General features: G+C 45.3%; 1 protein-coding gene across 20 annotated transcripts; it reads right to left on the bottom strand.

Annotated features, from left to right (window-relative positions):
- Positions 1 to 3,098: 3,098 nt before the first annotated feature.
- LOC147269542 (cilia- and flagella-associated protein 70-like) lies at positions 3,099 to 11,512 on the bottom strand. 20 transcript variants are annotated; one of them, XM_086186490.1, is made up of 9 exons: positions 9,913 to 10,425; positions 8,713 to 8,899; positions 8,401 to 8,463; positions 7,693 to 7,811; positions 6,509 to 6,535; positions 5,517 to 6,434; positions 4,469 to 5,182; positions 3,594 to 3,641; positions 3,099 to 3,222 (listed from the first exon to the last, which is right to left on the bottom strand). In XM_086186490.1, the coding sequence occupies exons 1-6, from the start codon at positions 9,976 to 9,978 to the stop codon at positions 6,348 to 6,350; spliced, it is 549 nt and encodes a 182-aa protein (XP_086042616.1). In that variant the 5' UTR covers positions 9,979 to 10,425; the 3' UTR covers positions 3,099 to 3,222; positions 3,594 to 3,641; positions 4,469 to 5,182; positions 5,517 to 6,347. The 20 variants fall into 20 exon arrangements, 16 of the variants coding, with proteins under 16 accessions (XP_086042616.1, XP_086042634.1, XP_086042588.1 ...); XM_086186508.1 differs by having other exon boundaries at positions 4,664 to 5,182; XM_086186462.1 differs by having other exon boundaries at positions 3,594 to 5,182.
- Positions 11,513 to 13,271: the final 1,759 nt, after the last annotated feature.

The following is a 13,271-nucleotide window of genomic DNA, read 5'->3' as shown; positions in this document are numbered from 1 at the left end:
ATTTTATTCTGTTCCATCCTACTGACTTCATTGTTTTATTGTGCTTCCATTGTGTTACTTCATGGATTTTTATCTTGCTGTGCTGCACTTTGGAACCCTTGTGTTTGTTTCAGTCGTGCTACTTCAATCAAATGGATTGAATTTGAACAGGAAAGACAACTGATTTGATGAGGAATTTCCAGCTGCTCATCATAATATGAGCCCAGCTGATGTCACATCCCATCAGCTTCCCATCTTTGCTGTCACAGCTGCTGATGTTGTCCTACATGACAACAACATTTATAGCTTTGAGAAGATGGAGTTCAACCCTCCTGATAAAGTCTGCTGAATATTTCATCAGGTCTTTCTCACCATCACACGCACCAAAGAAAGTGTGTCAACTTTTCCCTTCCAATTTGTTTTGAAATAAAGTTCATCTTAATTCTGTCTCCTCTTTTCTAATGGGGAACAAAAGGAGAACTCCAGAAAATAGACCTCTGATTGTGGACCCTCCAGGGGCAGACCACATAGGGACAGCAGGCCAACAGAGCCACACATCAACAGTTCAAATAAGCAACTGGACTGAAAATGACATCAGACGCATTAAACCACTAAATATAGAAAGCTCAGCCTAGACAGTCAGCGTGTGGTGGTCTTTAACCTCTCGGTTCAAAACCCTTGATCCTGCGTGACCATCATACACAGCTAAGAAGGACCAGTCGGTCCCACCAGGACCAGGTAGTCCCAGCACAGCTGTGTGTGCATCTTCATCTCTACCCACCATCCCTGCACAGAGCTCAGTCCATGGGGGGGGGTCAGGTTTAGGGTGAGGGTCCATCCTGAGGTCCCGGTCCACCACCTGAAGGTCAACCTAACCCTCCATGATCCCCTGGACCTCCCCTCCTGGGGTTGAACTGGCCCAGCTGGCTCATGTCACTGTGTATCCTGGAGAGCCGATCACACTGGCCATTCATGGCTGGGTGAGATGGGGAGGAAGTGGCTCAAACTGCCTTCTGGCCAGATCCTGCTTGTCAGGCGTCACCACGTGGTCGCCAGCCAAGTCCGCATCAAGACCTCCCCTGCAGATGATTGAGAGATCCAGATGTCATCACGGGGTAGGGTTAGGATGGTAGGAGTCCAGGGTTACAACATGGGACCCCTGCCATCTCCTCCAGTGTCCACAGCAATGTCCCTGCTCTCAGGAGAGAAAAGGCTGCATGGTCCTTCCAGCCCTGGAGCCCCAAATCCTCCCAGTTCCAAATAGGCTGGTGAGTGTGACAGCGCCTTTGTGGCTCCACAGTCCAACCATGATTCTCCACTGAAGCTTCATATTTTCTGATATTTTCATTTCTTTTTTAATATTTAGAACAAACACAACAAACAACTAAGGGCTCTTTCAAATGAAAGGATCAAAATGTGCAATGAAAATAAGATCAGAACAAGATTCAACAAGTCAACAAAAGATGGTGTGCCAACTGAACATAAAAAGTAAAAGCAACCTTTCAACCTGAGAGGACCAAGAAAACCTAGGAGCTGAAGGAACAGTTTATTGAGCAAATGACAACAAATAACTAGACCCTGTGTTCGTGACCCAAGGGTCAACAAAGGGGGACCTATTCAAACACAGACCAGGCCTACAGTTCTCAGTGAGAGCCTTCATGCTGGTTTTAATATCCTACCTGCATGTTCCTGTCAAACCAACAGGCTGAGCCCCATTGACAAAAGCCTGAACAGGGGGGTCTTCTTTTGCATGGAAACTATTTGGAGTTCCAGATTCTCACAACTTTCTTCCAATTCAAACTTCCTGCTTTCACAAAAGAGTAAAGTTTCCATTCTTCTGTCCTCCTAGAGTGCACGGGCCAGCCTGTGGGGCTGTGACAGAGGAATAACCCAGGTTCAAGACTGGAAGCTGAGCTGTGGCTGAATGCATCAGTCGGTCCTGAACACTGGAGTCTGATGAAGACCATTCAGTCAGGAGCACTTCTGAGCTTCTTGGCCCTGCTGGGCCTCAGTGGAAGAAAACTCCTATTAAATGTATTCGCTGATGGGTTTGGGTCATTGCAGGGGAGGCCTGCGATCTTCATCTGGTGCCGATGCGCCGTGTCTGGAATTTGGAAAGTAAAAATTCCAAATTCCTGCCATATTTTGCCAAACACAGACGTCCTGTGCTGATCTGCATCTCAGTGTTTGTTGTTGTAATTGCACGCCTTCTCTCTCTCTTTCCTGACGGAAACTTTGATTTGCAGTTTTGACAGCTTTTTAGGAGCAATTTGTAAATTACTGGAGGGGGGGGGAGAGAGAGAGAGAGAGAGAGAGAGAGAGAGAGAGAGAGAGAGAGAGAGAGAGAGAGAGAGAGAGAGAGAGAGAGAGAGAGTTTTGGCCTCTCCTTCTGCCCAGGATGGTTCCACCTCAGTGGAAAGGTTAACAAAATACTCATCAACTTAGTGTACAGGTCGTGATGGCGACTGTCCAAAAATACTTTAAAAGGCTCAGAGCTCAGCACCGATTAATACCATCAACATCCTTCCTGCAGCTTTAAATGAGCCACATCGCTGACGTTCCTGCACTTTGATGTTTTTGAAATCTGCAAACCTCCTGAAATATTTGTTGACAGCTTCTGTGTTGTACTTCTACCTCTACAAAAGGACCTCAGAGTATCTGGGGGACCCTCGCCTCTACGAGGACTCACCGTGGCTGCGGGACATCTTCGCCCAGAGCACACAGTGATGTCACTACCACACAGAAGCATGAGTCCAATATATGTGTAGTACCACAGGCACAACAAGTACATTTGATAAGTACATCCTAGTTTTATGGTACTGGAGATGTAGAGGGAAGTATCAATTACTACAAATTCATTCATACATTGATGTACTTGATGTTAGAAATATTGTTAGACAGAAGATACTTTCCATGTCTCAGCACATTACAAATCCTATCAAATCAAACATGAACACAGGAAATAAGGACCCATCAAATCCACGGTAAAATCCTCCTCCCTTCTGGAGAGGATGGTGACAAATTCTGGAGAGACCTTTTATCACCTCAAAGTTGGAACTTAATGATTGAGGGTTTTAGTTTGGACCCCAGAGGAAACACACCATTGATCTTTTTCAGTTGTTTTTTATTCAAGGCCCTGCTGTTCTGAGCCCTGGTTCTGAGCCGAGCCCTGAGGTGACGGCGGCGGACCTGATCCTGCAGCACTCTCACCTCCTCCACAAGTGAACTGTTCTGCAGGTTGAACTGTAAACCAAGAAAACACATCAAATGTTCCCTTCACACAGGAGCAGATGAACAACTATGACACCTCAACAATGGGGCTCATCAGAACTCATGTTGTCCAGATGTCAGTTGTGTTTGTGTGGCTGACGAGTTTGTGGTCAGGGACGTTGGAGATGAAGGGCCAGGTAAGGCCAGCAATCTGGATCAGAACAGCTCCAAGTCAGACTGCACCTTCAACATTTCTTGAATGCAGAGCTGTTCCTGAACCAAACCTTTAGCTTCTCAAAATAATTTGATGCCTCAAGAACAGAGACACTCTAATCATCAATGAAGGATAAAATGGTCCCTGAGCGTGCAGAGTCTGATGCAGTCATGACGTCAGGCCAACTCACACTTTTGGTGCGTCTGAAGAACAGGTCTGCTTCTTCCTGTCTGTCAGACTGAAACATAAAAGAGCAAACAGTGTCATCATGAGCTTCTCTCTGCTCTGGGACCACTGACACTGGACCGCTGCTGCTGGCCTCTGATCTGAGAGTTCCACTGAAGCTGGATTTCATCCAAAAACACAAAAGTCCCTGTAATCAAACGGCTGGTGACTGTGGACAGATTCTGTCTCAGGTCAGGGTCCACTGAAGACCACTGACCATGCAGGACCAAGACAGCCACCGTTTACTCACGCTTGACCTCCACCACTGGAGCCAGAGAACTACATTTAATAACTAGAAGACAACCAGACAGCACAGATTGTCCCTCCAACAAGACCAGCCAGACCCAAAGTAAATCAGGCAGTGTTGAGCAGAGCCTCACGACTCCCGTGTGGTTCCTCTTAGTGACGAGGGGCACGAGTGGGCTTGGTTTTTTTCAGTCATTCTATATGTCTTTAATATCTCATGCTATATCAGCTGTGACATGCAAAACAAACAGGTGGGAGTGACGACTGCAGGACTAATCCTTATTTTCTGGATCACTTGTGTCCATCATTTGACATCAATGTCCTTCTAGAATTGTGGACATGTTTGATGTTGTGTTTGTGTTCAGGAACGCTGGTCATGCTCAGAACTGGAGAGGACGTAGTGGATGTCAGACATGTGAGTACCTGCCATGTTTGTTTGACTCTGGGCAGCCACAGGGGAGTGAAGACCTGAAGCTCTTTCTCCATATTTGCTGCAAAACTGACTTTATTTGTAACATTTTGTTCTATTTTTCATTTTTTGTAATGGAATGTTGTGGACCTGCTCTACTGGTCTGGAAGCTCGTCATCACTCACCCTGAGGCAGAGGAGAGACAAGTGAGCACAGACTTCTGCATTCTGGTTGTTCAAACGGTTGGCCTCCATTAAAGCTTACACAGCTACACACAGCTCCCCCAGCTACGTGCACACACACACACACACACACACACACACACACACACACACACACACACACACACACACACACACATTTATGTACATCTGTCTGACCTTCCCCTCCTGGAGGCAGATGGAGCCAAGGCGGAGGAGAACAAGGTGAGAGTCTGATGGCTGCTGCTGGAAGCTCAGGCTCCTCTCGTAACTCTCCCTGGCCTCAGTGAACAGCCCGGCCAGGTAGTGGCAGTGGCCGTTCAGAGCCCACACGTCTGCATCCTGCTCACAGGTCCACACCACATGAGTTTCAGCAGGTTTGGTAGAGCCTGGTTTACCATACGGTTGCATGGCTGCTCTTTCTTCAACAGAAACGCTGGCTTTTGGGAAATGTGCTAATTTGCGACTGCACCCAGAGCTACAAAAGAGCATCCATAGATAACTGCTAGTTAGCTTAATGCGATGAATGCTAGTGGGTGGTGGTGGTGACATGAGTGACTCTTAGGATCCAACTGGGAGCATCATGTTGGGGGGTGAAGCTGACCTGGTAGCTCCTCCTGCATCCAGGAAACAGCACATCTCTGTGTCCCAGCTCACCCTGTTCATCAAGATCTCTGCGTCACTACGAAACTAGCGGTCCTGTTGGGGGGGCACAGACCATCAGCTTCATTCCTACTACTACTCGAGTATTACTCTTCTTGATTCAGGATATCTTCCTACCAAATATTCTTTTACCACATTAAATACTCCTCTCATCTGTCTCTCGCTCAGCCTGAATGTCAACTGTCATGATGAACTGGTGGACTAAAATGGCATTTCTGTTTAACCTTGGCCATGTCCATGAAATTCAAAGGAACCGGTTGGACATCTCATAAAGAATCTCTGTGGATCAACAGCTCGAGACACTGCAGCAAATCTTGCCTCAGCACCAAAACATTCTCGCTAACCCTAACCTGGTTATATTTACAGGTACCTTCAAGCTCTTTAGCTCGCCATCTTCCTCATCAATGGGCTCTCCCTGGAAAAAGGCGCCTGGCAGGAAGTGGTTCCCTGGGGCTAGCAGGGCTTGATGGGGCCTCTTCTTCAGTCTGCAAGTGTGTTCCCTCTGCCCTCCTGCCTTCAGCTGCCCCTCAGAGAACACCAGCACCTGATCCATCTGGGAGACAGCACAGCAGCTGAGTGCTCCTTTCACACTGAAGCAACGGCCCCACGTCACCGTTGGTCTGATGCTTCAGAATTAATTCAGTTTCATTCAAACAGTGGACTGTCATTAGAGAGGATATCTCTGACCACGTTAATATACAGCAGGTCTGCATTTATGAATTTCTCATTTCTCCCCAGAGGGCTGTCATTACATAAAAAATGACTGTTATACCGGTAAAAGTGGTTCTGTTCAGCACCTGGAAGGAAATCGGGGCTGCACAATAAAATCAGCGCTTCAATATATCAGAATCAGTCTGATGGCCAGTATTTATTTCAACTCAGTTCTGTTCAAGTCTCCTCTTCTCCAGAAAAAAACAATGTATGATTCAATGGCTTTTTCTGATATTTCAGAAATTAAGAATATTGATACTTTATATTTCCATGTGTTTTCCAGGACATAAAAATATGAATATCCTATCAATTTGTTTTTATAGGTCCACATCACTAAATATCAGCTGCATCCTTCATAAAAGGTCGACAGTATCAGGCACCTTCTCAGTCACAGGGACCTCCATTGCAGCAGTGTATGTGCATGAAGAAGCTGAGTCAGTCAGGAGAGTCCACGAGTCAGGAAGGGAGGCGGCGGTCTCCACGGTGACCTTCAGGTGATCAGCAGGTTGGAGGTGGAGAGTTCCGCCTCTGTCAGTAAAGGTTCTGACACGCTGACAGACACGTCCAGCATCGGTTGCTGAAGGGGTCAAAAGTTCAAGTTTTCTTGTCTTAAAAGGTCAAATCAAACCTCCCAAAAATGGATTTTCCTACCTGAGTTTCTGAAAGCCTCTCCATACACTGGTGAGGAAATAATTAGAGTCATTTTAGTTAGTGACATGAGAACTGTCCACATTTATGACCACAGTCTGAGAGACACGGATTGTTTGAAATCAGTTTCAGGCTACATACACAGTGACAGTTGACAAAGACCATGAAGAGTGTTGAGCTGTGGCTGGAGGTCTGAGTGTCATGGAGTGGTCGTGCTTAGTTGATCATTAACAGGTAAAAGGCTGTGCTGCAGAGCTTTCCCACAGAAGATGGTCACTGTTCCTTTGTTGGTCATCAACGCTGAGATCGTTCCGGTTTAATGGGTTTCATTACCAAGAGGTATCAGCTGAGGAGGTCATGTTTTTCAGTGTTTGCTGTTTGGTTGTTAGCAGGATTACGAAAAATTATGCAACCGAATTCACCGTACTTGGTCCAGGGCGCAGCAGGGGCCAGGAAAGACCAATTTTGGGGCAGATCAGTTTAAGATAGCATGGGAATTGCAGCTTTTTAAGATTGGGTTTGGCTGAGTTCCCCTTGGTGGCCATAAGGTGCCCACGAGGGCCTCTTCCTGCTACCACTGCAGCCTCCATGCACCGTCACAACAGGCGTGTCCACAGTAAGAGCTTCATCCTCCACTCAGCCCAGAGCCAGGTGGAGCAGCCGGTCATAGAAAGAGGAGAATGCTGGCTCACCCAGTGACCACAGAAAAACCAACAACCAACCAACCAAATCTCTAATGTCTCTCTCAGCTCTCATGGCAGTGACACCCTTTATGAATCTGATCCAAGCCTGACACAGTAATTGTCTATACCACCTTCTGTTGCTACTAAACAAGAATAATAATTATAATATTAGATGTTATTATGAATAAATGGCAGTGTAGACCTTTTACTTTGAAAGTGTTTGTTCTTATTTTGCAGATGATGGTTAAGGATGAACTGTGACAGTTGGTTAAACAAGTAAAGCTGCCTGTGAGGATGCAGGAAGTATCGTCCACATTAAGAGGGTAGAATTCGAAGAAAAAACTGACTACACCCAAATTCAGGGCAGGTAATTAAAATGAAGTCATATTATCAGGTAAACATGTAAAGTTCTTCCCCAGGATGACAGCAAGCAAATATCAAGGACAACTACATACAAGAACCTTCTGTTCCTGTCGTTAATATTAGAGAAATCTACTGACTGACCTTGCTGCTGAGTTCATGGAAAGATCCCCCAATGACTGAGGTGCTGACTGGATGCAGGGGGACTGTGGACGAGAAGCTGCACTGACCTGGAGGCGGACGAATAGACGTCAGCCCTGCAACTGACACACTGAAGGTCAGGAGAGCGCCCCGGTTAGCCTAAGTAGAGGCAGCATGGCTCTCTGAGAGAAGCTCAGTCAAAGCCATTTTAAAAAAGCTCTCCTTGTACATTGTTGATTTGGTGGTTGTAGACATGTGAGACAAAAAAATAATACAGACAATGTACTTCTGCACTGAGATGAAATTCTAAAAAACACTGTTACTGTTATACACACACACACACACACATTTGCACAAACACACACAAAATCTCTGCTTTTACAAAAGACGTAAATAAAAAAGGAGTTGTCATGAAGGTACTGTAATGCTCAAAATAGTACACAGTAAAGTGTCAATCTTTGTTTTCTGGTGGGGGTGGGGTTGAGGGAGGGGGGTGGGGGCCATATTGGTGACCATCATCTGGTAAGTCTCTGTTTTGACGAGCACTGACTGCACCTCGCATCAGGGGCAGCAGGTCCACCACAGCTTGGCCCAGCACCACCGTCTTTGGCTCAGCTTTCATCTTCTCCATCAGCACTTGCTTCACCTTCACTGACCACAACAAAACCATTCATCTTAAACACGGCGAACTGAGATCAGTTCTTATCTCACCAAAGACACGGCCATCCTGATTGAAACTGTCCTGTTCACTGTCCTGATTCACTGGAATTGTTCCTGTCCTGCCAGGAATAAAAAGAGAATTCATGGCAACTAAAACACTGACGTGAGCTCTGTTCCATCACTTTAACTTAGGTAACATTTTCTCTTGCTATCATGTGAGCATAACAGGACTAAAGGCTACGTTTGACTACTGAGCCACAACAGACAATCGACTGTATGGAGGAGACCAAGTAAAGCCGCATGTTGAGAAACCTCAGACATCAAACTACAGGACAGCGTTCTCAGCTCAGGTCACTGTGTTACCTGTCACTGGTTTGTGGCTGAGTTCTGTCAGAGCCAGCATGTCATTCTGGCAGTGCAAGATGCAGGTGAAGTTGTAGTTGGCACACAGCTCCAGGGGATCCACCAGCGTCTTGTCTGACCGGCCCAGCACCGTTCCATCTCTCTCCACCTGAAGAAAACTTTGTAGGCTGTCTGGCTTTTTCTTCTGCTAGAAGAGGAGGAACTAATCAGGTGTTCATACACCTCACTATGGAAACAACTTGACTACACACAGACACCTAACAAATTGGAGGAAACCAGGAACACAGCACTGCAGCGGTTTGCCTCCAGGCTTTGTGTCTGTCACCGTGACCTTGACTTTTTTCCACCAAAATCTTGTCACTTCATTCTTGAGTGATGCTTGTTGTAGATGTGAAGGAATCCCCTCAGGTGAGCAGCACTAACAAGAAAGGGACTGACGGACAACCTGAAAACCAATCGCCTCCAACTCAGGGCTGGCATTAAAAAATCATTAAAAGATTTAGAAAGACATGAGGCCACCATGAGCCACCAGAACAGCTTCCAGGGGCCTTGGTACTGGACTCAATGCAGTCAGTGTCTAGAACTCTACTGGAGTTGATGATGGTGGAGAAAAGTGCTGTCCAAAACCTCTCTGTTTATTCAGGGTGCCTTCAAAGACCATGGCACATTATTCATATCATTATTCTACTCATGAAACCATTGAACCCAGCAGCATCTACATGACATCTTTCTATACACATTTATTGAGACCTTTCCTTTAATTTGTCACTGTTTATGTAACACTTGCAAACAAAGTTAGCATCACAGTTCCTATCAAACACTTAAAAATAACATGGAGAATTTGGAAATCCACAAATTATTCACAAAATTTAGAACAGACATTTTTTTTTAATTAAAATTTAAAAAAAGTGAATACAGTCTGGGCAAATTTATTGACTGACGCTCATCACCACACAGATGAATGTGAATCGCCTCCAAAGCCACAGGTGAAAGCAAACGGACAGCTAGCGTGCTAAAGCTACACAGAGTTCTAAACGCCATGACGACAAAAGCTGCTGGTAGTCGGTTTCTGATATGTGATACGTCTGCCTTTTATTAAATGGCAAATAAGGTACAGAATCCAGGCTCATTTACGTTCGTCCTTGTTTTCGTCAATAAAATGAGCATTTTGTTCGTTTCTAAAAAGTTCAACTATCTTACCGGACTGAAGTTGGTTCCGCGGATTATTTTGATTTTGATTTCCGTTTGGTTTTGGTTTTTGTCCATCGTGATGTGGATGGATAGTTCAGACTTTCTACACTTGTTCAACAGTGATGGGTGAACAATCTTCAGTTGTAGATAGACGACAGAGTCCCGTTCCTATGGCAACGGTGACACATTCAAAGACACTGATTGGAAAAATCTAAAAAATAAAATTTACAAGTTGCATGAAGATCAAACAAAATTATGTAATGAGATTCTGAGATTTCTGATACTTCTGATTTCTGATTGAACCAAAATCTTTGAAGTGGTAAAAACACATTGATATTCTCACAAAATTAATGTATTAGGAGCTGACATCAGCCCAAAAAGCTACTAGATACAGTCTCAGCTATCAGCCTTCAGGTGGGACCAAGTTGGACAGGTGTCAGGGCAAACATGACCAAGTGGAATCCAATTACAAGACAAAAACAGTTATCCAGAGGGTTGGGAATCCAAGCAGTTTGTAGAGAAACTGGAAACTGACCTGGGACCAGTCTTCTTGCTGTGAGCACCACTGCATGAGCCGTGGGGTTGTGTGGATGTTTTTTGTTGTGGTGCATGAACTCTATAGTCAGGTGGGCGTCTCTGTCTCCTGGGTCTGTCATGGCTGATGGGCTTTGTTGAGAGGCTGATCTGGAGTCACAAGCATGATCTGCAGAATCATAACCACGATTTTCAGAATAAGACAAATTATCTACTTGATAGGTCCAGAGTTGTGAATACAATAGAATTCTCAATTGAAATTGAATAAGACTGACAATAATAACTAATATTTCACTGACTAATGAGTCCAGCCGCTCTCCCCCGCTCATCCAGTTGGACTCACTGTCGGTGACCACGCCCCTCTGACGCAGCTACTTCACACATTCCTCATGCAAATCAGGCTGTTGATTGGCCGGTACAAGTAAAGACAAGTAAACAACAGCTTTTAAAACATAGCACAGCCTACTATTTATTGCTGGAACATGAACACGCATCTGGAACAACTGGATCGGTCACTCATAGCTCTATGTCTGGGTCCACTCCTGTAAACACTGCTCGATGTCTGCCCGGTCAACTGCAGGTGTCCGAATGTCCGAAGCGGACAGCTGAAGCACCATTTCAGCCTCTTCCTCTGCCGAAAGATCTCTTCCTGGCCATCTTGTCTCTCACTCTGTCGCGTTCACGGGCATCAACGACTACAGCTCTGCTTCACACAGCCAAGCTCACTTTAGGCACTGCCGGTACGCAAGCCTCCTGTTGTTGCCCACGAAACCTGATCCCCTCATTCTCGGTACCGTTTTTTCGTCTGTTTATTGGCTAAAAGAATATTTACTTTATATTCGGAAATAATCTCATAGGCTGGCGTCAACTGTCAATCAATTGATGCAGGGTCAGCTTTTTAAACTGGGGTCTTGTTGGGGTTTCAGCCCTGCGGCTCAACAACCCAGGTACTGATTGGCTCAGCCTGCTATTGATGTGTTCAGCAGACCGTCACCGTGACTCAGAAGGAGTGTTGCGGAGATTAAGGCAATACTGGCTACTGTTCCAACACAATGGTAAGATTCGCACGACCGTCCTCAGTTGTTGCTGCAGTGTTATATTTCTACCTGAGGAAGTTGGTTGTGCAGTCTTACTATATTCACACGATGATCAGACCAGTTGTCTGTTGCGTAGCATTTGCTATCCGCAGAATAAGAAACATGATCTACAAAAGAGGTACAACTCCGTGTAGAGCCAAAATCTTACTCTGCAGAATAAGGCAGATGATCTACAGAGACGGTCTGAAAATCATAACAAGCAGAATATCGAAAGTGTTCTGCTACATTTTAAAAGTGAATATCAAAATAAAACCGAGTAATAAGTCTAGACCTGTGCTGCCACAGGTGTGATCTGCAGAATCAGAACCGTGATTTGCAGAACAAATCAGATTATGTACTAGATTAGTCCGGAGTTGTGCAGTTACAGAATCGGGATCTGCAGAATCAGATCAGTGAATCCATGAAGGAGGAAAAGCTGCTGAAGAGGATTCAGCACCGCCACAGAATGCAGAGGACAGCATGTCACAGGTTAGATTCAGAGTCCCTTTGGTGTCTTGTATCTCATGATTGCAGTGCCTACTTTGAGTTCTGAGGAACAAGTCAGAATTTGGAGTTTAGGCTGTTTGGATCTCTGACTGGACCTCAGAGTTCTCACTTGATCTGATTTTAATCTCTGATACCCAGCAGTAATCTTGGAGTTCTGATTTGAGCTCTAGATTCTGACTTTAATCTCTGACTGCTTTGATCACCACATACAGATTTCTTGCTACATTAGAGATGAGATAAGAAAAACCCATCCCTCAGTGGGGAAACTGGCACTGTTACAGCAGCAACAGAGAAGTAGCAGCAGAAAAAGTACAGGGCCAATAAACAGCAGAAACTATAATTAACCACAATAAAACTACAATACACTATAATAAACTACAATCAACTGAAATAAATACTAGCAGCATAAGTGTTGGCTATTGAACAGTGCAGTGATAAGTTTGTGTGCTGATACTTTTTTCGAGGGGGTGTGGCCACGGGTTCTGTTTGACACAGATGGCATGAATGGTTGAGACCATTGAGAAAACACATGAAGAAATCCTTTGCTTTTATAGAAAGAGATCTTAAGCCCAGTTCTCCAATCATGGCTCAATTCCAGTGACAGTTTTCTAACAATGTTCTTGTTGTTCCCAGGTCCAAGCCAGGCATGACAATGAGGTCAGAGCTTTAAAGAAGGAGCTGTATCAGACTCGTTCCTGCCGTAACTGTCTGGGACAGGAGCTGCAGGTCAAAGACAAGAGGTTGCTACATGCTGTTGATCTCATACAGCACCTGGAGCAGCTCAACCAGGATGAGAGCCTGTTGGAGAGGGAGGAGCTCAGCCTCCAACGGGCCAAGGTGACACAGGAACGGGCCGAGATCACCAGGAAGTAGGAGGTATGTTTGTGTTGACTGATGTGGTTCAACGTCAGATGTGAAAAGAGTGTCTAGCCTTGTTTACACCTGCACCAAAAGCCAAAGTGGGAACTCACTTGAGGAGTCCACTAGTGATCAGATCCATGAGGAGGATCTCTGTACCGGGTGTACACAGGTCTTCTGAGCTGAAGGTCACCACCAACAGACCATGACTGGAGCCTGGAAATGTGGATCAGATTATAAACCCAAGGTGGGAGCATTAAGATTATAATTCTCTTTTTGTTGGCTTTCTGTCTTTTCTACTAGGACTTACAGAGAAAACGGGATTTGAGAGAGTCTGCATTCAATCGCCAAACAGCCATGGAACAAAGAAAGGCTGCCACAGCCCAAAACACA

The sequence above is a fragment of the Aulostomus chinensis genome, chromosome 2 (assembly GCF_037954235.1).
Source record: "Aulostomus chinensis isolate RoL2024-O1b breed Wild chromosome 2, RoL_Achi_v1.0, whole genome shotgun sequence".
In the NCBI taxonomy this organism is placed as follows: Eukaryota; Metazoa; Chordata; class Actinopteri; order Syngnathiformes; family Aulostomidae; genus Aulostomus; species Aulostomus chinensis.
The sequence above is the reverse complement of the archived record's forward strand: the minus strand, read 5'-3'. Positions and strand labels throughout refer to the sequence as shown.